A 25,797-nucleotide genomic window follows, 5' to 3' on the forward strand; every position below is an offset into this window, starting at 1 on the left:
TTGTTGTGTTCACTGACGCGCTCGTAGGTAGAGAGCCAATCCTCTACGTCAGTCACACCTGATTCGCTAAAAACAGGAGGGTCCCGCTGCCGTTGCACGGCGCCGCACATGACAGGAGCGGCAGATGCGCCAAGCGGATTGTTGGGAGCGTCGTTCATAGTAGCGGCTGGAGCAGATGTTAAAGTTCGGCTGCGAAGTTCCAGGGTGAGGTCGGGGAGTGCAGCACCTCCACCAAATGTAATAAGATGATTTATTACGGGGCACTAGGCACAGTCTAGTAGCACTGGCAGTAGATGAACGCTGATCACGCGCACAGCCGACACAAGAGCGCCTTCTTCGTCTTCCTCTTCACCACACGTATAATATTCTATTTGTAACTGCGTGCTTCACAAGACACGAATCGGCTAACTAAGCTCGTGTCGTAACTCCAGGCTTAGAGGCCTTTTGCTATTTGAAGCCGCATTTCGGCAGCTTCAGCTATTCCCGTCCGAGGGGTCTCCGACGAAAGACTCTACATGACTCTATTGTGAAATCTGGGACTCTTGCACACTCACCAAGATCCTCTAAGTGTGCTTACACTACGCTATAGATTCAACTAGGCGCTCGAAATGGTCCTTATGGTGGTGAAAATCCTCTATAGCATTAGTTTCTTTTATTGTAAGCACCGTTATCCGCTAGAAATAATATAATATTCTCCAAGAACGCTACTCCGTGCTGTAAAAGCGGAGTTTAGCCCCCATGGAAATGTAAAATACTTAAAACGGGGAATAAAAAACAAAAAAGAGACTGAGAGGAACAGTGTTTCTTACTTTCTAGAGCTTCGATCCACCAGGAGTGCTAGAGCAACACCGCCACACTGCTCAGCGACAGTTTTCGTCCTTCAAGCTGTGCGTTTGAAACTTTTGACAAAGGCTGAACACACAGTGCACAAATCCATACTGTACACCTATTCATCAGTATAAGGATGCCTAACTCTATAAAATATTATGGACATAGCAGTAGAGAAGGTTAAGATTACAAGCAGACACGACACATCAATTAAATGAATCGCTAACAGATAGATTCGTGCAGCAAAGGATCGCGCATTTGCACATCAGTTCGTATTCATAATTACGCCCATGAAATATCAGGCAGCCAGTCGTCTCAAACCTCCTTAGATCCCCGAACAACACTTTCCGATAAAGATAGGTTCTCAGTTTCGGAGGAGATAATATGTGCCATGAGAGGTATCATGCCCATTGTATTACCAATACTAAATTAGCTCACCCAATGAATTTTACGTGCTCTAACTGGTAAATATTACTTATAACACCCACGAATGCTTGCGCACACTTACCCGCCGTGGTTGCTCAGTGGCTATGGTGTTGGGCTGCTGAGCACGAGGTCGCGGGATCGAATCCCGGCCATGGCGGCCGCATTTCGATGGGGGCGAAATGCGAAAACACCCGTGTACTTAGATTTAGGTGCACGTTAAAGAACCCCAGGTGGTCGAAATTTCCGGAGTCCCCCACTACGGCGTGCCTCATAATCAGAAAGTGGTTTTGGCACGTAAAACCCCATAATTTTTTTTGCGCACACTTAGCGTTTTGACGCCAACCTCAACATCGCTCAAGCTGCAAGAATAGGACATAGGGCGCTCTGGTGTGAGAAGCAGAATGTCTCAGCCACATTTGGTTGCGCTAGCTGAACCTCTCGCTGCAGCTTCGACGTTTACTCTGAATATTGTGCACGGGAGACAACTCTGCTATATTGACTTGTAATTGGGAGTAGTGGTTACGAGTGCCCACTGCACCCTAATTGAGACGACAGCCTCGGAAGTAGTAGATAAATACGGTTGTGTATGTGAGTAGACCGACTGTCTCTATTATATTATATGTCGCCAGTCTCTTGTGAAACCAGGGAAGGTGGATAGTCGTATATGTACAAAATAAGATGGTCAGTACGAACAGAATTAATTTAAAAACAGTTAGTAATAAGGGAACTAATAAAATTCAGTTCTACAGTCACTTCAAAAGTTGAGAGGCACTTTAGCATGCACGAGAGAGGACGAAAGCGAAAGCCCGCTCACTCACGAGAAATTCATTATATTACTTAAAATTATGGGGTTTTACGTGCGAAAACCACTTTATGATTATGAGGCACGCCGTAGTGGAGGACTCTGGAAATTTCGACCACCTGGGGTTCTTTAACGTGCACCTAAATCTAAGTACACGGGTGCTTTCGCATTTCGCCCGCATCGAAATGCGGCCGCCGTGGTTCATTATATTAATTGACATTTTCATTCTAATGCGTTGTTATTTCCTATTGTTTTCTGCCACTAAAGGTCGTGGGTTCGAGTGCCTTGATTACCTCTGCCTTAATTATATTCGCCCTAATTAACACCACAGTTCGCGGCTTCGACTCCCGCCAGGGCTCATGGGTTCGAATGCCTTAATTAACTCTATCTTAATTAATCATGCCCTAATAAACTTCGCCTTATTTAACATCAAAGGTCGTGGGCTCGACTTTCACCAGAGGTCGCGGGTTCGACTCCCACCCACCAAAAGTCGTGGTTTTGATTCTGGACCTTCACCATGTCAACTTGAATCCAACCTGGACATACGGTCGGTTCGCCAATATCTCCATGTTGGGTAGTGGATTCCAGTGCTTTAATTAACTTCGCGGTATGTAACGCCAAAAGTCGTGGGTTCAGCTATCTACCTTCACGATGTCAATTGGAATCCAACTTGGAGATATGGTTGGTTCGCCCACATCTCCATGTTGGGTGGCGGGTTCAAATGCCTTAATCAACTTTGCCTTATTTAATGCCAACAGCCGTGGGTTGGACTCCCACCAGAAGTCAAGGGTTAGACTCTCGACCTTCACGATGTCAGTTGGAATCCAACTTGCAGATATAGTCTGTTCGCCCAAATGTCCATGTTGGGTAGTGGGTTCGAGTGCCTTAATCAACTTTGCCTTATTAACCCCAAAGGTGCTGGGTCCGACTCCTCCTACTAGAGGTCCTGGGTTCGACGCTCGCGATAGCAATAGCAATTGGAATCCAACTTGGAGATAGGGCCGGTTCGCCCAGATCTCCAAGTTGGTTCTACTCCCAAGAAAGGTCGCGGGTTCTAGTGCCATAATTAACTATATCTTAATTAATTGTGCTTTCATTCAGTTGCCTTAATTAACACCACAGGTCATGCAGACGCTTCTTCTTCACCTCGGATTCACGCTTTCTTATAAAGAAATTGATGGCCTAATTAGCCCTAATTAACACCAAAGGTTGAGGTTTCGACTCCGTATGAATTCTGGTGCCATAACGCCGGACACAGATTTTTTCGTTCGATGAGCCGTATAAAGTTTACGCCTTAATAAAATTACACAAACTCTTGCGACTATACTATATACACTTACGCTTACTGCAGGAAGCAGGCCTATACGCATTACACTAACGCTAATATATGCTTTGTAGCAAGCCATACGTAAAAATAAAAAATGCTTAAAGCTGTAATACGAGGACATATCCACTTTTACTTCAAATAATATTTTGCAAACGCCTGAATGTCAATCAATTTGAACCTTTACAGATAACTTTAGCAAATTATTGTTTTGTCTATCTAAAGTGCATGCCACGTCGGACTCGCGACACGAAGTAGAACAACCAAATTGAACCTATAACTTCATTGCATACAAGTATAAAAAATGCATAATAATTAATTAAATACTGGTATGTCATACAAGCGGGTGTAAATATTGTTACGTTGCAGAAGTAACATATAAAGATGTATTCACAATATTTACAAGAGAGACAACGATGCATAAACAAGATGGCTGTCGAGACCGATTCCACCTCTACACGTCAAATCGTCTTCTTCTGACTGGCGTCACTTTTGGTTGCGCTATAACAATAGGAATAACATGCGGATACAATTTTTTACAAGGACCAATTAAATGTTTAAGAGATGGCAAAGAGAAACAAAGAGACCGCTTGTCAGTGGGCTTTTGCAATCCTTATCGCTATCAGATTGGTCAAACTAGTCAGTGACGCAGGAGCAGTAATCACTAGGTTAAGGCGGTATTCTTGAACAGCAAGTGGAAGACATGAATAATTTGAAGGGCGAGAAGTAAGGAAGGAAAGGCAGGGAGGGTAACTAGACTTTGTGCAGTTTGCTACCCTGCACCTGAAAAAGGGATGGCGGAGTGAAAGAGATAGAGAAGACATGACTGTAGATCAATGACACGTGGTCTGCGAGGTGTAGCGTATCTACAGCCGAGCACTCAAAATTGCTGCCTTCAGATACTGTAAGAAATCTCGTACTACTTGCTGGGCTGATGAGCTGTGAGGCCAGGCTGCAAGGACGTTCTATACTCAAAAAAGAGTCCGATCGTTTGAATATTTGAAAAATTGTTAACGACAAGCGCGCACAAAGTGAAAGGCGCAAGATGAATAAGTGGAACCGAGGAGATCGATTGATTATTGCTAAAACCAACCAAAGCCAACAGAGAATGAGGCGAAGAAAAGCGTAGAAGAAATTAACTGTTCTTTTAAATGATTTCTTGCTGAGCATTTGCCACTTTGACAGTACCTGTCAAGCCGTCTACGTCTTAGTGCTCTCATGGTCATTTCGTTAACTTAGTATGTACCAAAATTGGCATAGTATGACAACAGTCTATGACGAACATATATGATCGCTCATGACATAAATATCGTGACATGTGTATCACGTAGGCCATGAAACAGCCGCCTACGTCTTGGTGCTCTCATGGTCGTTTCGTTATCTTGGTAGGCTCCCCGCACACTGCTTCGAATAACATCGATTCCCACAGGGCGTGGGATCTGCCGGCTTTTTTTTTTTGGAATGAATCCATTTTAAGGCGAAGTGAAATGAAAATGGATGAAAAGAGAACTTGCCTCCGGTGAGAGCCATTACAACTAAAAAAAAGAACAGTTAATTTCCAAAAATCCAGACTGATGGGCTAGTCGGTATGACATCCAGTACATACGTAGCGCAAAAGGTACACAGACGCCAGCAGAAAAGCGCCGTGCCCCCGTCTTTCGCCGTCTGCGGGCCTTTTGTGATCCAGCGTGCACAGAGATTACTTCTGCTGTGCTTTCCTTGGCCTGATTGTCTGTTGCCTTCATGAGGTTGTTACAGTCAATGTGTAAGAGAATTCCTGATGTGATGCACGACACTGTGAAAAGAAGTTATATTTTGATGAGTCAATATTTGATTGGCTATAAAAGGTTTAATACAAAAACTCTGGCGAGCATGGTTCGCTCTCGTTTAGCGTGACGCAAGCCTGCAATGAGCTAGCTAAACGGCTTGGGTCTAGGGTCATGGTGTTCATACTTGTTATGAGTGAACCTAATAGCTTTTCTAGGCACTCCTTCACCTGTTTAGTCGTGTTAGTTAATGTGCGCGGAAACAAAACAACGTTAGCATGGTCTATAGTCACTTTTATTTAAGTGGTACAATTTAAAGGTCTAGTTTATATTCTGGCAAACCGTAATCATCTTTTCAGAGTAAAAAATTCTTGCGGTAAGCTTTTGCGCTAATGCAAGGATTGTGCAAATCGGCTGGGCCTCATATGCTAAGGTTACTTCCAAAGTATTCGTGTTATTTAGTTTTCACAAGCGCATTGTCATTTAGCACATAGGAATGTTTTTCCCGGTTGTTAGGCTCCTAACTAGGGACTTAGCGTCGTTAATACACCCCTCCCACTTATTCGATAAGTAAATTATGCTAGTGAGCGATCTATTTAGGGTAAGGTGATCCTCGTATATGGCAATTTCTGTATAATCGATACAGTCTTCTGCAGTTTAATGTTGCAGTTACAATTAGCAGTAATGTCGTTAATGAAAATTAGAAATAACAATGGGCCTAAATCCTATGCTTCGGGCACTCCCCATGTTACAGAAGCATCGAAAGATCGGCTCGCGCTCTCAACATCGGTTTTGACCAGTTAATAAGAGTGTACCCTTGATTGGATTAGAGCAATCGACGCTTAACATAGAGAGGATCGCGGCGACACCAGGATTTCTACGGTGGGTCGACTGTTCGCATTTTAAGAGACTTTTAAGAGACCTTTAAGAGCCACTGCCGCCGCGCTAGGTCAGGTGCTTCCTGAGAGTGGCGATTGGAGGCGAGTAAGACATGCAAGTCATGATGCAAGGGGAGGAACTACCTCCCGATGAGTGCATCGAAGAGTACGGATGGCAGGCAGACGTTTCTAGGCGTATTTCGGCCAGATCCGGTGTTGGCGGGAATTCAGCCGGAGCTAGGCCTCCATATGGCTACGTTGCCTAGAACATTCGAGAACGGCAGTCGAGTCAAGAACGGGGTCGCCAGGGTGTCCCGCATGCCATACATGTTCGAAGATCACTTTAAAATTATACTCCGACCACGCGGCGGACTTAATATTAGCAAGAGTGGCTCCACGAAGATTGAAGCAGCCGGTCTGAGCGCGGACCGCATTGCGTCAGACATCATATGCCCGAACGTCAACCAAAACATAATTGTGGCGAGCACGCCGGAACGAGAGAATGCTAAAAAATATGTGAGAATAATGTCAATTAACCTGGACGGATGCAGCTTCAAGATCAATGCATATGAGGCTGCACCGCACAACACGTACAAGGGAGCGATAAGGAACATTGACGTAGCAGATGGTCCGGCGGAGCTGCAGAAGAACAGAGTCAATCCGAGAAACCCTTTGGCGCTCGCCGTTAAAAGAATCAAGAATAGCAGTTCGGTGAGCATCGCTTTTGATGGACACAAGGTTCCGAATTTCGTCAGATACAGCCCGGTCGTTGTAAGATGCTCACTATACAAGAAACAAGTTGACGTGTGCTACGCTTGCGGTCGGCTCGGTCACAGAGCTGACGTGTGCCCGTCTTCAGAAGAGAGAATACGCAGAGGCTGTGGTGCAGTGAATCCGACTGAGGAACATAAGTGCCAACCCAGGTGTGGATTGTGTGGTGGCCCACACCCAACGGCGGACAAAATGTGTAAACAGCGCTCCATACTCCATACGACTCCATACGTGGTCAGAAAACGGAGAAGCGAAAGAGCAATAGCAACCAACGTCAACAAGGACAATAACTCCCCGCAGCCAAGATCAAGGTGCCGCGGCAAGTCTAGGTCCCGGAGTCGCTCACACTTCAGGGGAAGAAGCGTGTCAAGATCCCGACCCAGATCCGGATCCCAATCCAGGGCCCGATCCGGATCAAGAGATCGGAGTCAACAGGCTGTATCGAAACCCGGGGAAGGAAGCAACGGTTCCACGTGGGCCGACAAAGTCAAGGGACCGGTCATAGGGCACAAGACGCCGCCTCACCGGAACACCAAAAAAACAAGACTTGTCTGGGCCGATGACGCTCGTGCGGTATCGGTACAGTAAGTGCCATGCTTTGTGACCCACACCCAGAGCAAAGTAGGGATCGTGAAATAGAAAGGCTTAAGAACGAGAATGCAGAACTGAAGGAAATAAATCAGAACATGATTAGAGAGATAACGGCAATAAACGTTCAAGCGAGGCTAAAGAAGCAGAAAACAATGATAACACTAAGAGGCTCAAAGAAGCCCCAGTTCCCGCGCCTGCTGGTGAGGGACCCATGTCAGCCAAGCATAGGGCTGTTGAAAGTAAGCTCAAGAACACTGAAACAAAGATGGAGGAAGTCAAACAAGCGCTGGTGTCTTTCAAAGACAACATGCAGATGCTTACGGACAGTGTCTCACAGTTGACAATGAATGTAGGCCAAATAGGGACGGCACTGCATGACCCAAAGGAGGGGCTGAAGGCTTTTGGCGAAAGAATCAAAACCCTGGAAATTATGACTATGTAAACGGACGTAAAAGAACAATGTGGGTCGGCATTCCTCAGAGCCTACACTAACTTCCCAGGCGGGGGAGATGAATATGCAATATGGCTCACACTAAGAGGGAATTTCGAATATGGCAGTGGAATTTCGGAGGGTACAATAACCAACGTACCATCCTCCAGAAATACTTTAGGTCACTTCAATCTAAACCGGATATTATCGCACTTAAAGAAAGAATATGGATATGTCACACTCACTGGATACAGGGCCATAGAGTGTCAGACGTATGGTAGGGGCCTATACGTGCTTGTAAATAAGCAGCTTACACACCTCCCACATGACTTAGGCATCATGGACAAAAACCTGGAGTACTTCATGGTTGAGGTTGTAGTACCGACTTCACACAAAAATCAAAGGAACAATACCTTATTCCCACTCAACATCTACAGCAATCCGAAACACCAGAAACAACACTTCAAGAGAATATTCGAAGGGTCTACTAATCTAGCTGGAACTAGACCTCTGATTATGTTAGGAGACTTCAATGCAGCCCACGAGCTATGGGGCTACGTTACGACGAATATCAAGGGAAGGAATCTGTGGAACCAGGCGGATGAGCTTGACCTGGTCTTAATCACGGATAAGACACATCCTATAAGGGTCGGCAATTCTGTCTGCAGAGACACCACACCTCACCTTACGTTCATTAGGAACACAGAGCATGTTTCATGGACTAACACAAACATGAATTTTGGCAGCGATCATTACGTAATAGACGTCAAACTGGAAGTTGAGAAAGGCCGAACTCGATAATTCGACGTCGTAGGTTGGGACCTTTTTCGTAAGTTAAGAGCCCAAAGCGGAAAAGAAACCACCAAACTCAATCTCAGAGACTGGTGTGAGGGCATCAGAAGGAACATCAAAACAGAGTCCTCAAGGAATGTTACAGACACTAGTGTGGAGGCAATGGCTTTGAAACTTGCCCACTTAATAGAGGCCAAGGAAGCCATAACCTTAAGGTGGCGGGCCCAAAGGCTAAATCGCAGGCTGAGAAAAAGAATCGCAGAACTTAACAAAGAAATCGAACAACACTGTAACACCCTCTGCCCGCAACAGTGGGATGAGTTTTGTGAGTCAATCGATGGGCAAATAAGGAACGGCAAGGCGCGGAAACTGATCAAGCTTCTGCTAGATGAAGAAGGCACTAAAGCCACCCAGAGACACAGCCTTGCTCGAGCTATACACATAGCCCTTAAGAATCAGCCCATCGAAACAGTTACTAAACCGCTGACAAATACCTACCAGTTAGAAATGAGCAGGACCAACCACTTTCATCAGAATACAAGGGAGCCGCTCAACCTGAACTCAGAAAACCCATCACCACATCCGAAATCCGGCAGGTGTTAAGTCAACTAAATCAAAAGTCAGCCCCTGGTCCTGATGGAGTAACAAACAGATCACTCAGCAATTTCGATGAACCGTCAATTGAATCGCTGACAGACTTCGTCAATGAAGCATGGATCCCAGGCGAAGTCCCAGAAGAATGGAAAACCTTACAAGTTATACTAATAACGAAACCGGGTAAACCCCCAAGCTTGGACAACTTACGGCCAATATCACTTACATCATGCGTGGGGAAGGCCGCTGAACACGCAATCCTTAATACGCCAAAAGATCACTTAGAGGACAATAATATATACACTCACAACATGCTGGGTTTTAGGTCCGCACTTTCCACGCAGGATGTCATGAAGCAAATCAAACACCACGTACTCGACGGATATTCTAGAAATACTAAGGCCATACTTGGATTAGACTTGGAAAAAGCGTTCGACAACATCAAGCATGAGTACATCCTCAAAACGATAGAAGACATTGGACTCGGGTTGAGGATGTTTAACTACATAAAATCATTTCTCGAAGCATGCACGGCGAGGATAAAGGTCGGAGACACAAACTCGGAAGTGGTTCAGCTCGGAGATCGAGGAACCCCCTAAGGATCGGTGATCTCTCCCGTCCTTTTCAACCTGTGCATGATAGGTCTGTCCAGAAAGCTGGGCAACATTAAGGGCGTTGACCATACGATATATGCTGATGATCTCACTGCATGGTGTGCTGGTGGCAGCGAGGGGCACATACAGGACGCACTGACTGAAGCGATCAGGACGGTGGAGGAATACCTGAGACCCATTGGACTCAGGCGCTCCCCACATAAATCGGAATTGCTACTTTGTAGACGTGAATAAGGGGGCAGACTAAAGGACTGGAAACCTTTATCAGAAAGCGATATACACCTACTTACAGAAAATGGTGTCAATATACCCAGAGTCAGCGTGATCAGGGTACTAGGCTTTTTCATTGATGCAAACGGTGGAGACCATACGGAGCTCAAGAAAATCATTCTTAGAACGGATAACGCGCGCAGGATGATCAGACGCCTGGCAGGAAGAAATAAGGGCATGAAAGAAGATAACCTCATCAGGTTAATCAACTCTTTCGTACTCTGTCATATTTCATACGCCGCTCTTATGCACAAATGGACGTAGGTTCAACTCATGAAGCTTGACGCAGCGATCAAGAAAGTTGTTAAAAGCGCATTGGGGCTCCCAATTCGAACCAGCACTGAAAATTGCTCAAGTTAGGAATACACAACACGACCATGGAGATCGCAGAGGCTCAAGAAATATCACAAATAGCGAGACTATCCACAACCAGCACGGGAAGATCAATCCTGGACAAGATCATGATCAACCACATTACAGATCCAGCACAGTACACTAAAGTTCATCAAGAATTTGCAGACAACATAATTGTCGCACCGCTACCCAGGAATATGCACCCAACACACAACATCAACAGGAGAGTTGCACGAGCCAGGGCGTTAATCAAGAAAATGGATAAAGGGGGCAGAGAAGCCTGCTTTGGTGATTCGCTCGCCTACAAGGCTCGAACTAAGTTCGCGGCGGCGGTTGTGGATAACCAGGGCAAATGCACCAACTGCGCCACGGTCGACACTAGAAAACCTGAAGTCGCTGAACAAGCTGCCATTGCATTGGCGCTAACAGACAACAGATACACAGAAATATATAGTGACTAGAAACCGGCTATTAGAGCTTTCAATGGGGGCAAGATTGCCCCACAGGTTGCGAGAATAATTAACACAAGATAAACAAATGTTACACATCACATTTATTAGTTCCCGGCGCACCTTGGTTCACTTGATGACATTCCTGTCAATCCAAATGAATCGGGCCGCTTTTATTTTATTTATTTATTTTCAATACTGCCACTCTCAGTTGAGAGCATAGTAGGTGGGCATTACAAAGACAATCATGTTTAAAAAGAAAGAAACAAAAGAAGAATCGACAAGGAAATACCGAAGCACATCCACCAAGGTTGCATTAAAGCTATAAATGTGGTCTAAGCAGTTTTTCAAGCAAGAACATCAATATTGCAATAAAGTTTAACAGTTCACAATCAAGCACATTGTGAAAAAAATTAAAAATACAAATTATTATTCGAGAAAAAGAGAAGAAAGCAAGCTTCTATACAGAGCATTTAAGGCAAAGATCACCCACAAATTCAAATTAACATGTCGAAAGCATGCATGCTGCGCACACGAAATGAAGCACAACCGCGAGGATGGTTTACAACCAGTTTGCCAAGCAAAGAGTATCAACGCAGTATCGATCATGCACAATCCGCAAACTCTACAAAATAATCATGAAAATAAAAAAGCGAAGCACAACCAGGCACAGGATTGCAATCTGTTACAAAAATGGGAATGAAATAAAAAAGCAAACAAGTGATAGTACAAGAACAAAATTATGTGCAATAGCATAAGCAATCTCCCCACACCAAGACAGCCGGTACACATTTCAACGGTCATCACCCGCAAATATTAGTGAAGGAATCTAAGAAAAGGAAACTAGCGTTCAAATGAGAGAGGGTGCGTGGCAATGGCGATGGTACTAGATTTTAGATGTATGTTCTAACTTTGCAGTGAAAGCAGACACTGTTTCGGCGTCCGTGACATCGAGATTTAACCGATTCCATTCGCATACCGTAAGTGGAAAAAACGATTGCCCAAACGAGTCATTGTTGAAAGAATATTCAGTTAACGTGCATTTACGCTTATGACGAGTTGGGCGCGACTGTGAAAATGCGATATACTTAGACACATCTATCTTATAGATGTCATGCAGCAGTTGGTACAAAAACTTGAGACGTGCCTGCTTTGCCCTTGTGGATAGAGCCCTAATGCCAGTAGAAGATAGAAGGTTAGTGGGAGAGTCCGTGTGTTTATACGTGTTATACACAAATCTTATGGCTTTGCGCTGTACTGACTTCAATATTGTTATACTAGTTAGGGAATGAGGGAACCAAACTGTGTTAGCATATTCTAACACTGGTCTTGCGAATGTAGTGTATGCTAGTAGCTTTGCGGACGTGCGTGCCATTCTTAAACACTTTTTCACATAGAACAGCTTGCAAAGTGCGGCTGCCGTAATGTTGGCAACTTGTGTGTCCCATCTGAGGTCAGACGTCAACGTAACGCCTAAATGCTTACGTTGTTCCACATTCGCTAGTGGTTTACCGGTAATAGTGTAAGTGAATTGGGACGGGTTCTGTTTACGTGTTACTGCAATGGTTACGGATTTTTTTTACATTAATGGACATTTGCCATTTAGCGCACCAGTCTACTAACTTATCAAGGGATGCATTGAGTTTAAGGTGGTCCGTGATGCTGTGAATTTCCTTATATATAATGCAGTCGTCTGCGAAGAGCTTGATACTACAGTCAATGTTTTCTGTAATATCATTTATAAAGATTAAAAATAATAGTGGCCTCAAGATGGAACCTTGAGCAACTCCTGAAGGTACAGGGATTGTTTCGGATTTAACACCTTTGAAAAACACGAACTGTAACCGGTATGTTAAAAAGATTTTTTATCCATGAAAGAACGGATCCCTCACCGATTACACTTTTAATTTTGCGATTAATTTACTGCGACATACGCAATCAAAGGCCTTTGATAAATCAAGTAAAATCATGTCCATTTGGCCGCGATTATTGATGTTAAGTGCGAGGTCATGGACTACCTCGGTTAGCTGGGTAATAGTGGACAAATCGCTACGAAATCCATGCTGATTAGGGGACAAGAAATTTAGTTTCTCAAGAAAAACGGTTAGGGGTTTAGGTTAATGAGTTCGAATAACTTACACGAAGTGCTAGTAAGCGATATCGGACGGTAATTTGGTACTGAAGAAAGGGTATTATTTTTGATATTTCCAGTCCTCTGGTAGTTGAGACACAGTAAGTGATTTGCTGAAAATTAGCCCAAGATACTTACTACACCATTCCGCATATTTTCTAAGGAACTAGTTTGGAATATCGTCTGGGCCGCAGGATTTTTTAGCATCGAAGTTAAGCAGTAGGCTGGGTATTCCAGCATCTGTGACTTCAAGGCAATCGATGTTTGATGGACCAAAGGATAAAATGGGAGGGATGATACCGTTATCTGTGGTGAAAACATATGGCTTTGAATCTGCTGGATTGGAGAACCTACAGAGAGATACGCTCATTACATACATTGAAATTACAAAACATTACTACATGGGAAGGAGGGAGTTTGCACCCCTTCACTATAGGCCAATCAGAGTACAAGCAGTTACACTTAGGCAATTAAAACACAGTCTTATTATTCACCTGCACAAATGGAGGAATGGTATGACATTGCAGACATGAATATTATATGCAAAGCATGCAAAAAGGAGATATGCACGCTTGAACATATGCTCTGTCATTTCCCGGAATCGGGTTTTAGGAATGATTAGATCCCACGAACATATCCCTCAAGTCCTGGCTGTCCAGTACGCCCGTGATAGAGCTAGGAGGCTTGACCTCCCGGTCCCAACATGGGACTAGCCAGGCAGGTGGCAACACCTTATACAGGACCAGAATAAAGCTTTTTCCTCCTCCTCCTCCCCCTCATCCTCCTCCTCCTCCCCAGATTACAGTGAATGTCGTTGACGGCATCTTTTCTGATGTACAGCCCAAAAAATTTCACACAGGGACAGACAGAAGGCAAGGCACACGCGAGCGTTTACTTCCAACAATGGTTTGTTAGAAGCCGGATCAACGGGTGTATACCCGTTGATGCGGCTTCGAACAAAACATTACCAAAACCATCATACAAGGTATTCGCAAACTAAGAGGCAGCAAGCAATGGTAGTTCTTTAATTAAGAGCGGCTTTGTGAGCACAGAGGACGGCCACACTCCTATACATTACACATACTGTGGTGTCCAACAGGGCGGCGTAGAGCCCTACGTTGTTTAACCTCACGCTGATTAGTCTCCTTGATCACCTCCTAAACACAGTTAAATTATTAAGGTACGCGGACGACATATGCGTTCGGGCGTCCGGAGCTGCACGCAAGGCTCCAAAAAGCTGCCACTCAGACTACGCTCTACCTCCGCAATCATAGCCTGGAGATTTCATCGGATAAATGTGCACTTGTGGCATTTACGTGTAAGCCCATGACGCACTACAGTGCAATAATCAATTAGCAGATGATACCATTTGTACGGTCTTACAAATTCTTGGGTGTCATAATTGACACAGATATCTCATGCAGCCCTTATGAAGTACATGAAGACTCGGTTGACAGGCATCTGTCACCTTCTAAAGTTCTTCGCTGGAGAAACCTGGGGAATGTCCAGAAGTGCTTTACTGCAACTATATAGGGTACGTTTCCTCGGCTTGTTGCGGTACAGCTTGCCAGCATTGACTAATGCAAGTAAAACAAGCCTACGTACTATTTAAAGCGTTCAAGTTGATGCGCTCAGGATTTGTCTTGGTCTTCCTTGGAGTGCGTCAATGGCGGCAACTATTGTAATTGCCAGAGACGACCTAATCAAGACCCACATCACAGTTGAAGCACTAAGAGTGCACGTAAGGCACCTTGCCCGCACTCCTTGCCACCATCCAGCCTTTCTACCTGCGGAGAGACCACGTGCCTCATTCTGCCGAACGGTATCCGCACATCGAGAGGCTTTACCATCTTGCTTCACACCGGCCGCGAGAACTTCGACTCCTCCTTGGTGCCTCATTCAACCAAAGATAAACCTGACAATACCTGGCGTCCTGAAAAAGGCAAATATGTCATCGCCGGCTCTTAAACAGCTTACCTTACTCCTATTAAATGGGAGGTACCGGTATTACACCCACATAAACACTGACGGCTCCGTCCTGCTGAAGAGCTCTACCGCAGCTGTCATCGTTCCAGCAAAAGCCACCACTATCAAGTTGAAAACCTCTCACCTCACAACGTCGACGGTAGCAGAACTCGAAGCACTTTGAGTCGCACTAAACTTTATTAATGACGAACCAACACAAAAATGGTCGATTTTCTGCGACTCGAACACGGCACTGTAGTGTTTATTGTCAGCCTTACGGCGCGGTCCGCATGAACAGTTGGTATTTGAAATCACAGAAGCAATACACCACCTGACTGAGAAAGGACATGAAATAATTTTTTAGTGGGTACCAAGTCACTGTGGTATCATCGGCAATGAACGTGCCGATCAAGCTGCTCGTTCAGCTCATGCAGAAGACAACCGCCTAACGATCCCGCTGTATAGGACAGATGCTGCAGGGATGCTCCGCCTACTTGCACGCCAATGCACTACATCATAGTGGAATGAACCACGTTGGAACCACCCTGGATCCATCCTTAAGCCTCCTACTTCCACCAAGATTTCCCCGAAGAGGCGCAACCCTTTTGTGTCGGCTATGGTTGGGCGTGGCGTTCACCAATGCCTACGCTTTCCGCATAGCTATAGGCTGCACCGCAGCATGTGGCGACTGCGGCGATACGGAAAGTATTCGTCATGTTCTTTGCCAGTGCCCCCAGTACAGTGTGCAGAGACAGTCGATCTGAGTCGTGCTGAACCAGTTCGACGACCGGCCTCTGTCGGAAGAAAGAATTCTGAAACACCGACGCGACTTTATATCGCATCCGTAGGCCGTGCAAGCGCTACTGTGCTTCTTGAGATCGACCGGCCTGTGTGAACGCCTGTGATTGGAATGCCATTTCTGTTACCTATTTTCTTTTCCCTTTTCTTTTTTTCTTTATTTTTCTCCGCTCGCTTTTTGTCGTATTCACAACCCCTATATCCCCCACCACAGTGCAGGCTAGCAAGCCGGAAGCTCGCCTCTGGTTAACCTCCCTGCCTTTCCTCTCTCTCTCTCTTTCCTTCATAAAAAATGAAAAGGAGTGGTAACACATTCTAGGCCAGCTTATCGATTCCTTCAGCTTCAATTATTAATCTAGTCGTTTAATTTATATGCCTGTACACAAGAGGCCAATTAGGGAACTGAGGAATGCGATCGCAGGTGCTGCAATGCGAGGCTAGCCAGCCATCGCGCCCTTTGTTCACGTTATTAGAGTGTTCGCTAAGCTGGTCGTCCAGACAACGCCCCGCTTACCCCACGTACTGTTTACCACATGAAAGTAATATTTGGTAAACAACACTCTTTTTACAAGCCACAAAGCGCGTCATGTTTCCTGTCGCAGCCTTTCCTTCTATCAGCTACTAGGTTGCCACTTTCCGAATGGAATAATCATTTCTATCATGAAGTGATAACCATTGATTCCAGTGATACGATTTCACTTTATTTCAAAAAACCGTTTGATTCGGTTTTTCATACTGCAGGCCGTTATTGGTATAAATGTATAGACGAAAGTGATTAGCGGAATTGGATGCCAAGGTATATTTACGTCACTCCGTATATTTCCTGCAAAATTCTTTTGGAATTCCGCCGAGACCTCTGGCAGTCTTAAGCTCAAGCTTCAATACCATATAAAAAACAAACTCGTTGGTTATCTCTTGCGGATCACTGCGCGGTACAGTCGACAATGTCAATTGTGGAAGAGCACTGTCATACGAGGGCGAATCAGAAAGTATTTGCCCATATATTTTTAGACAAATTACGGTTGTAAATTCGAAATCAACATATCAATTCCCAGCGGCAGACCTTTCTTGGAGCGGCCCGGCCTTGTCTGCTGGTAGCTCCGCGGCACGGCGCTGCTGTCAGTAGTTGACGATGGCGGTTGTGCTTCACACGTCCACGGCGTACGAGCAACGAAGTGTGATTTGGTTTCCATGGAGCAAGGGGCGAACGCCCATCGCAATCCACAGGGAAATACAGCCCACGTATGGGGAAAGGCGTCTCGTTCTGAGAAGTGTGAGGTGGTGGCGTTGTGAGTTCGCAAAAGGCCGTGAAGGCTTGCGTGACAATGAGCGTTCAGGGAGGCCGCGCTTGTGCGAATTCTGCCACAGGGACATATCAAGTTTAGTGCTGTGATGGGAGAAATGCCTGAACCGGTGTGCGGACTGTGTGAAAAAATAGTGTAAGGCACGTAGAATTGTACGTATATTTACAATTACCTGCATGCACCTTATTTTGGCTAATACAAATAGGTGTAATAACTTTCTGGTTCGCCCTCGTATTTGGTAAAGATGGTTGAAAGTACTCGTTAAACTATATAAGCTCGCGCTTTTCTTTCTTCCAGCGAATCTTCTAGCGTTAATGATTTTCTAGCGCGAAAATATTTCAAGAACCTTGCAGATTATAAGTGAGAGAGTTTGGAAGTTTTAGTTTAAATGAGCATTACTTCATGATCTTTATTTCTGTTTTAATTTCTCAACATTTTGTTAACTTCAGGTAAGTTCTTGCGTCTCAATCTGAAGTTGTATCCTATCCGGAGGTGAATTACTTCGAACGTTACCCGTGTTTTTTTTTAACCGTTCTTACCCTTTAACGGGTTAGTGGGCTACGCAAAGTTATATGATAATCTTGAAGCGATGTAGAAAGTATTAACATCTGTTGGAGAATCTGAAAACAACTCGCTAGAGGTTTGAATTCATGAGTGTATACTACGCTAGACTCAGTAGTGAATCAGTGTGCTAGCATTTTCCGCTTAGTAAAAATTAGGTACGGTATTCTTGGGAGAATCGGGTGAACTAATAGTGCTTCCGAGGGGCAATAAGCTTTGGAGAATGTAAATATACTAAATGCACACCAATAATTACCTCTTTGCGATTTCTGTAAATAGCGAAATCATCAGTATAATGAGTATTAAATCGAGGACATTACTCGTAGAACTTTGTGAACGAGTGGCATGGTATAGTACTTGATGAAGCTAAAGGTTGACGTTGTAATAATAACAGTTTCCTCAAGAGTTGCGCATGCTATCGTATAGTTAACTGTGAGGACATTGCGATCCTGGCTGTACATCTATTCCTGGATGGCGAATATAACTGAGCAATTGGAAAGAGGGTTATGCAATGGACACTAGTCCCAAAGCTACGGCGGGAACTCAGCTATTACGACGCTATCAGAGTTGGCGATGTTGAGCGCAGTGTGGACTGATACTGCTGGCTTGGAACGCATAATGCTGATCGAAAACAGTGGCCCGAGCAAAAGCTGCACATCACAGACGATGGGGCCAGATTGGAGGATTTCTACTGTGCTGTCGAGCCACAGTGTTCTCGTTGCTGTTACTTGCAAAAATACCTGCAGAAACTTGACGTAACACAATTCTAATCATTCACACGAGGCCTCATTAACGGGAGCAACGGCAACAATGAATCTCCGCCGTTAAGCGAGAAATTTGTTGTTACCAGGCTTTCTTTTGTCATCTCGGTGGTTGTTGCACTCGATCAAGTTTACACGGGTAAACGATGAAGTTGTTTTTATGTTTTGGTTCAGTTTGTAGGCAGTACTACATGCGGGTTAAATGTATTTTGCTTAGGTTATGAATGCCGCTAGCCCCCTATACCATTTCCCGTTTCTTTACTGTGTTGCTGTTGCTTGGGTGCCCGACTGTACGAGTTGATCGTGTTGTGTGTTAAAGCTGCTGAGGCTTTCAAGGGCTGATCTAGTTGGTACAATGCGGCCTGTTAAACCGTCGCACCAGCTGTCACGCAGTTCATGTTTATGGATCTGATCTGTTTTTGCGTGGCTTCGCGCATGTTGAACGGTTGCTAGTTACTTCATACATAACTGTTGATTTTTTTATAAATGCGAGGTTTTCGCCTAACCTCGTTTGTAAGGGGCATCAATGACGCTATGTTTTATCGGAATGAGTACAGGTGAGTGCTCCTTTAACAGCTTTATTTGTTTCGCCCGAGGACATATTCGATATTGTGGTTGATTGGGAAATATGTTCGAAAAGACGTAGCTCAGGGCGAGGATTGCTGTTAGATGCTGCGTATGGTATTCCTGTTAGATTTTCGCTGAAATTTTCACGTAATATTTTTCAAGTCATTACACCTTGATTCCGTAGGAGCAGACTTACCACGCAGAGTGCTTTTTTTGTGTATGCATACTCTATTGAACTCTTGCTTATTATTCTCTTACGGCGTAGGAGTGCAATGCCTACGCCACCAAAGACTAAACCCGGCCTTGCCGCTAGCGCCCATCTACCTTGGCCGACGCTTCTTCGCCTTTAAATACATCGTCTGGCTTTTTTCTTGCGTAACAATCGAAAAGAAAAATGCTCAAAGGTTGGTAAAACTTCAGCTTTGTGCGTTTTTAGGCATGCCAATAAGGGAATTTAAGGTTGCGAAAACTGCAGCGGGAAGGGCAGTTCGTCGACGTGCGCAGCAGAATTGCATCAGCGGTGCAGAGCTCACTTGCGTGTTTATTCACCCGTGCCTTTGGTGACTTCGTTGATTAGTGGTGTACACATTTCCATTAACAAATTCGTAATTACTCTTTTTGGTGTTACTTTGATAGCACTTATTCCGCAATGTCACGTGTATCATCGTCACTACAACGTGTGCCGGCATCACGACATGCGGAGTCGTTCGAGATATAAGTCAGCACCAACGACGTGCGCCCTTTAGTGAGATACAGAAACACTATGAGCGTCAAGGGTAGAATAAAAAAAAAAAACTATAAATACATCGAATGCGTCAACAAAACGAAGAGGCTACGTAGCACGAGCTCCATTTCGTATAACTAGGCTTCGGTGCACTTGTTTGCGGGACGCAACCATCCAGTTTGCAGACTGGTTTGTCTCACACCTCGGTAGCATCGTGTATATGTCCGCTCTCATAGAGGCCTGCGCCATTCATGCAGCTGTCACTGCTGAAGTAACGGTTTGGCACCCGAACAAAGGGAAAATTGCAGCCGCGAGCTTCAGCCACTCTTGCTGCAAAGTGTTGTCGTCTGCTACTGCATCCCGAGCGTACTGTTGAAAGCGGCCGCTAGGTGGCAATCACTGGCGTCTCTATAGGCGATGCACTATACGCGTATAGCATGCGTTGATAACCAAATAGCGACCAGAAACCATGCTACAGCGCGAATATTCGTACTCGTCTGCCTACAAGACATTCATAAATTCCTCTATACTTTCCAAGACGTCTGCTTCGTGCGACTGTCCTTAAATGTATGCTGTAGCTTGATTTGCTCCACGATTGCGATAGCAATTATGTATAGACTCCAGGCGCATTTCTGTCGTTGCTGTGATGTTCCCTATAAAGTCCAAGGGCGATAACTTAGTCACCAGGTGCCGTATGCTGTATGCGCGAGTGAAAGCATGCGAGGGTGAGCCGACGATGGCGGCTCAATCTCACCCGCGCAAGAAAGGAAAGCCGGGAGGGAGCAAAGGAGGAAGGGAGGAAGCACGCCGTCTTCCGTCACGCGCAAAACACCGGAGGGGAGGGTAAGGAGCGGGTGGGCGTTCTACTTTGGCGGCTTCTGCGTATGGCGCGGGTCCTATCTTGAAAGCGATCTGCGATGGGGATAGAGTGCGGCAAGTGCTGATGGCTTCGTGTGCGCTGTGTTTGCGCCGCTTAGTTCGCGTTGAAGCAAGAGGCAGCACGAAGCTCAATTCGCTCGCTGCTGCTGCCGCACTCCCTCACTCCAGCGTTTTGAAATCGAATTTCCGCGGTCATCGAGTGAGATGCGTTCATGTTTGCTTTTGCGCGCGGGACACCATGTTTATTAATTTAGTTAGTAAGCGAATGTTTACAAGTTTATAGGGCAGGCAAAAATACTATCATTACTTCGTATAGCTGTTTACTAATTTGCTATTGCAATCGATGCTTCGTCTTCTGGGCGAAACTGCGACTATTGCGACGGTAATTATGTAGACACTCCAGGCGCAATTCCATCTTCGTGATGTGCCGTATAATGTCCAAATGCGATAACATAGTGGCCGCGTGCGAGAGAAAGGGTGCGAGTGAAAGCGTCTGATGGTGAGCCGAGAAGGATGGTGACTCGATCACGCGCGCTAGGGAGGGAAAAATGGGTGCGAGTGAAAGCACGCCGTCTTCCAATATAAAATTATGGTGTTTTACGTGCCAAAACCACTTTCTGATTATAAGACATGCCGTAGTGGGGGACTCCGGAAATTTAGACCACCTGGGGTTCTTTAACGTGCACCTAAATCCAAGTACACGAGTGTTTTCGCATTTCGCCCCCATCGAAATGCGGCCGCCGTGGCCGGGATTCGGTCCCGCGAGCCGTCTTCCATTGCTTCCATCGTGCAAGGCAGCAGGGGGGAGCTCTACTCCGGCGGCGCGGCTGAGCGCGGCCGCGCGGGCCCTATCTTGAAAGCGATTTGCGGTGGGTACAGAGTCGCGTTGAGGCGAGACAGCACGAAGGGCAATTCGCTCGCTTCTGCTGCCGCTATTCCGCACTCCAGTGTTTCGACAGCGAGTGCCCGCGTTCATCGAGTAAGATGTGTTCATGCTTGCCTGTGCGCGCGTGTCGCCGTGCTTGTTAATTTAGCTAGTAAGGGAATGTTTTCAAGATTATACAGCTGAGAAAGCTACTATCGTTACTTCGTCTAGCTTGTCTAATAATTTGCTATCGCAACTGATACTTCGCCTTTCGGGCAAAACTGCGACATTTTTATTTCGTTCTGTCTTTCACAGCTTCGCTGTGAATGGCTACTTTTCCCGATGATAGTGCAATACCGGGCCGACCCGCCGCAGAAGTGACGCAGGCGTTCAGCACCCCGCTCCCCCCCCCCCCCCCTACGTGGGCCGATCCCGAAGACAGTGAAATCCCGGGTTGACCCGCGGCGGAGGTGAAGAAGGCGTTTAGCACTCACCATACGTGGGTTTATTCCGAAGATAGCGCAATGCCGGGCCGACCCGCGCGGAGGTGCAGTTCGCAATTAAGGGGTCCACGTACATAGCTTCGCTGGTCATCCTTCTTCACAGAGTGGATGGGCGCCGAGTTTTTTTTGTATCGCACTTCCACGCACTGCTACCCCTCCTTCTGTGTGCAGTATTTGAATTCAGTGATTTTCGTTCTTGAGAGCTGGTTCTTATTAATTCGTCTGCCTTTTCTAATACTGCCTTAGGTACCACGACTGACGGGCAATTGTTTCTACGAAATGTTGTAACGTGCGGGATGCTCTGTGAATACAGGCTCCGATCCCTGTTGTGGTTTTAACATATATAGCGAAATAACTTTGTAACAACTCTCCGTGTCTGTCGCCTCTCCTTACGAACGATTATTCCATACACGAACAGTTTTGTGAATCTGGGTCACGAGTTTCGTTCTATTACTTACCGTTAGGACGCAAGGCGTCAGTCAACGTGACGTCCCCGGTGATGGCATTAACAGCGAATGGTGCTGACTGGTGTGATTGGTTTGGCCTAGGTCCAATCTGGGGCTTAGCAGACACGAGGCTGTAGCGAAGAGGTGGTAGAGCTCCAGCCGGTCCCGGGGGTGCCTCCAACTCTCCCGCAAGCAGTGTCAGAGGCACCACGATAGCGCGCAACGTGTAAAAGGGCCAGCCCGCAGGGAAGTCGGGTGGCAGCTCAACCCTAGTCACTGGAACCTTGCGAGGCCACTCGACCCGGTAGGCTGCAGGTTAGGACGCAAGAAGGAGTGTGAGATTCACACACACAGAACAAGCATCACATGCGCAACATTGCGTGTGTATGAAATCAGTACGCAACAGGAGCGCATGCATGGAAAAAGAAAAAAGAAAGCATGCACATGGGCGCAGATACACAAACACACATGAAAAAATAAACATAGATCGATCACCGGGAAGTAAAAGCATGCATAGACTCAAATTGACGAGACATGAGAAAAGCTTGATAAGTTAATTTGGAAACTGGGTATAAATTCTACATACATCGAGGACATTTCTCCCGCTGAATGCTGGGTTGCCTCTCTTGTCGTGACATCCCAGCAGCTTACATGAGTGCCGGTAATGGTTCATTACTATGTGATGACAATCTATTTTCGTAACAGTCTGACAAATTTTGCCAAAAAACCAAACGACAAGGAATGACATCATGATTGCATATCTATATTGGTTTCATGCATCGACAGAGGGATAAAAACGGTCTTCTCTTGGTCTTCCATCTTTGTCAATGCACCGCAGTATCAATAGTCTTTCTTTTTTCCACCACATATACTATAATTTTCTGGATATTCATGGTGCTCTCCTGCTTCCTCCTAATGGGATTTACAGCCCTCTTTTCCATTCCCGTAGTTTACAGCGACTTCATGGACCTACCAAATCATTTAACTAATCCTTTCTGCGAAACATCATTGAATATTGGAACAAATTTCCCGAGTCTGTTGTCAATTCGAGAAATCCCGCCAAATCCAAAGATAGCCTTACAGCCTTTTTCATTATCCAACTGCTTCACTGTGCGTCTTGTTTTTTTTCGGTACCGATACTTTTTCTATGTTTTACAGTATATTATGTCTTTACTTCAGGCTTTCTTAAGTATAATTTTTTGTTCTGTCAGGGATCCTTGACCATGTTCTATATTTGCAGTGCATTTTACGATCCTTGCACTCATGTCAATTTTGTTATATCACGCATATATAGCCACTAGCTATCACGGAGGGCACTCAGTCGTTAGGCAACTATCAGAAAATCGCAAGGCTCCGGTCCCTATATTGTACCTAGAGTTAACTTTCTTTTCGTTTATTTTAGTACATCTTAAAAACATCTTTTGCCGTCAAAGTTGCACATTGCTGAGCACGTCTTTGTGCACATGATAGTGCTGACTCAAGTCACTAAGCGCCAGAAGCTTAAGATTTAGGGACGGAATCATCGGTTCTTATAGGTTGCAATGACATTGAATAAATATGAAACATAGTGAACGTGAGATGCAGGTCTTGGGCAGTGCATAGTGATTGTACACAATGTAAGGTGACAGACTACAGCGTGTTCCTACTTGATAAAATGTTGCCCTAACGTGCTTACAGCAAATTGTAAAATTAAGTGAGCGCGCCAGTTTCCACCTGGCTTCAATTCGCCACGATGCAGAAATTTTACGGTTGAAAGGTTCTAAATTTTTTCAATATTACAGAGCTAAGCCGCGCTCGAAAGCATACGAAGCAGAAGGAGCCCCGTCGCATTTTCTATCTCCATCGCCTATATTGATGTAGTGTCGCAAGATTCTCAGATTTTTGCTTGACATTTGACGCATATGGACTGGGAGGACTGCTCGACAGGCGAGAAGAGACAGGCGCTTTATTTTTGAATGGCTCTTAGTGCGAGTCGTCGCTGTCGGAGCGGCTGGCTTCCAAAGTGCAGAGTCTGTTTGCCTGGACCCGCTGACGTGTTTCACGGGGGCATGTTAGATTACATGGCGCCCGGTGGTCAAGCACTTTAGAATTTTCCATCTGCCTTTTTCTTTTTCTAGTGCGAAGCATTTTGTGCCTTATTCCAGGCACCTTGTGGCAGATCGGTAGGTAGTTCCTGTCTCGCCACACTTTGGACCTCTGTAATAAAACTAAATTCATGACCGACAATCAAGCCGAACCTTCCAGCATAGCCCTCCAGTGCTCTAACCACTAGACCACGGTCGCATGCATACTATACTCTCGTGCCAAAGCCCACCAGCTCTCTCCGACGTCTGGCGCGTGAGTGACGTGCCACCTTCTCTGTTTTTTTTTTTTCCTCGTGACAGCTCGCGCTTCCATACGCAAGACTGCACATCTGCGGGATCGGCCCACATTCCCAAGTACCCTCTTCGTAGCAGCTAACGCTATGCAGAAACTGTACGACGCGGTTCCGAATGCACAATCAGCCCAGATCGAGCAGGTTTTAACGTTTCATCGCCGGAATGCAAATGTCATCGTCGTTTTAAGATACACCAGATGGCATAGCCATAGGTACGTACGGTTCTATAACGTGTAGCCACCGATGACGTCACAATTCATGTTTGTCTTGCTTACGCTCGTCCTCTACCTATGTAGAACCCAACAATCGGCACGTCGTACACTGTAAAAAAACCTGTTAATTGAAAGAAAACTCACAGAAATTTTCTATAACACAAAAGAAATTTTCCGTGAATCCTCTATGACAGAAACCTGTTAAAAGGAAAAACAGAAATTTTCTGTTCTTCTTGATTTCCAGCCTATAAATCGAGTCAAAACTAAAATATAACCGTTCTAAATTGTTTTCACTGCACAAAGAAACTGCAAAATAAAATTTTATAGTTTTTTTTATTTTCATACACGCCATTTTTTGCATATACCACGCGCGACGCGCTGTTTGCGGTGCTGCTTTAATGCCCCGTACCATAATCAAGATGGCTGCTGTTTCAGTCAACGTACGTCGGCACTGCTCCGTTTCTTCTTTCGAAAATCGTAAGAGGTGAGCGGTTTCCTTTTCAATTACATTACAAATAATGCACGACGCATTCTTTTACCCAATATTTCCCGCGTGTTCATGACATAGAACAAGACTACAATGCAGCCCGCAAAGAATATTCAGGCGGACAGTGACAAAATTTAGCAACTATGTGTTCCGACATTTCAGCGTACGTTGGGCTTTGTGAGGTAACGTGGGATTTGGGTATTAAATTTAGCTTTAGTTTTTTTTTTGTTATAGCACACGTAAGGGCTCGGCGGTAGGCTTGACAAATGCATTATTCTCTATTCTTGCCTTTTCGGAATGTACTTGTTTTTCCTGTGGCTGCGAGAAA

General features: G+C 45.4%; 1 protein-coding gene across 1 annotated transcript in view; it reads right to left on the reverse strand.

Moving 5' to 3' along the window:
• LOC126548022 (uncharacterized) overlaps positions 1-23,066 on the reverse strand; it is a 177,250-nt gene extending 154,184 nt beyond the window's left edge. The window contains exons 1-2 of the mRNA XM_055063307.2: positions 23,045-23,066; positions 22,406-22,702 (exon numbers count right to left, since the gene is read on the reverse strand). Of these exons, the coding sequence (XP_054919282.1) occupies positions 22,406-22,702; positions 23,045-23,066 (319 nt within the window). The remainder of the gene's footprint in view (positions 1-22,405; positions 22,703-23,044) is intronic.
• Between the last annotated feature and the right edge of the window lie 2,731 nt (positions 23,067-25,797).

This window comes from Dermacentor andersoni, chromosome 1 (assembly GCF_023375885.2).
Source record: "Dermacentor andersoni chromosome 1, qqDerAnde1_hic_scaffold, whole genome shotgun sequence".
NCBI classification, from domain to species: Eukaryota; Metazoa; Arthropoda; class Arachnida; order Ixodida; family Ixodidae; genus Dermacentor; species Dermacentor andersoni.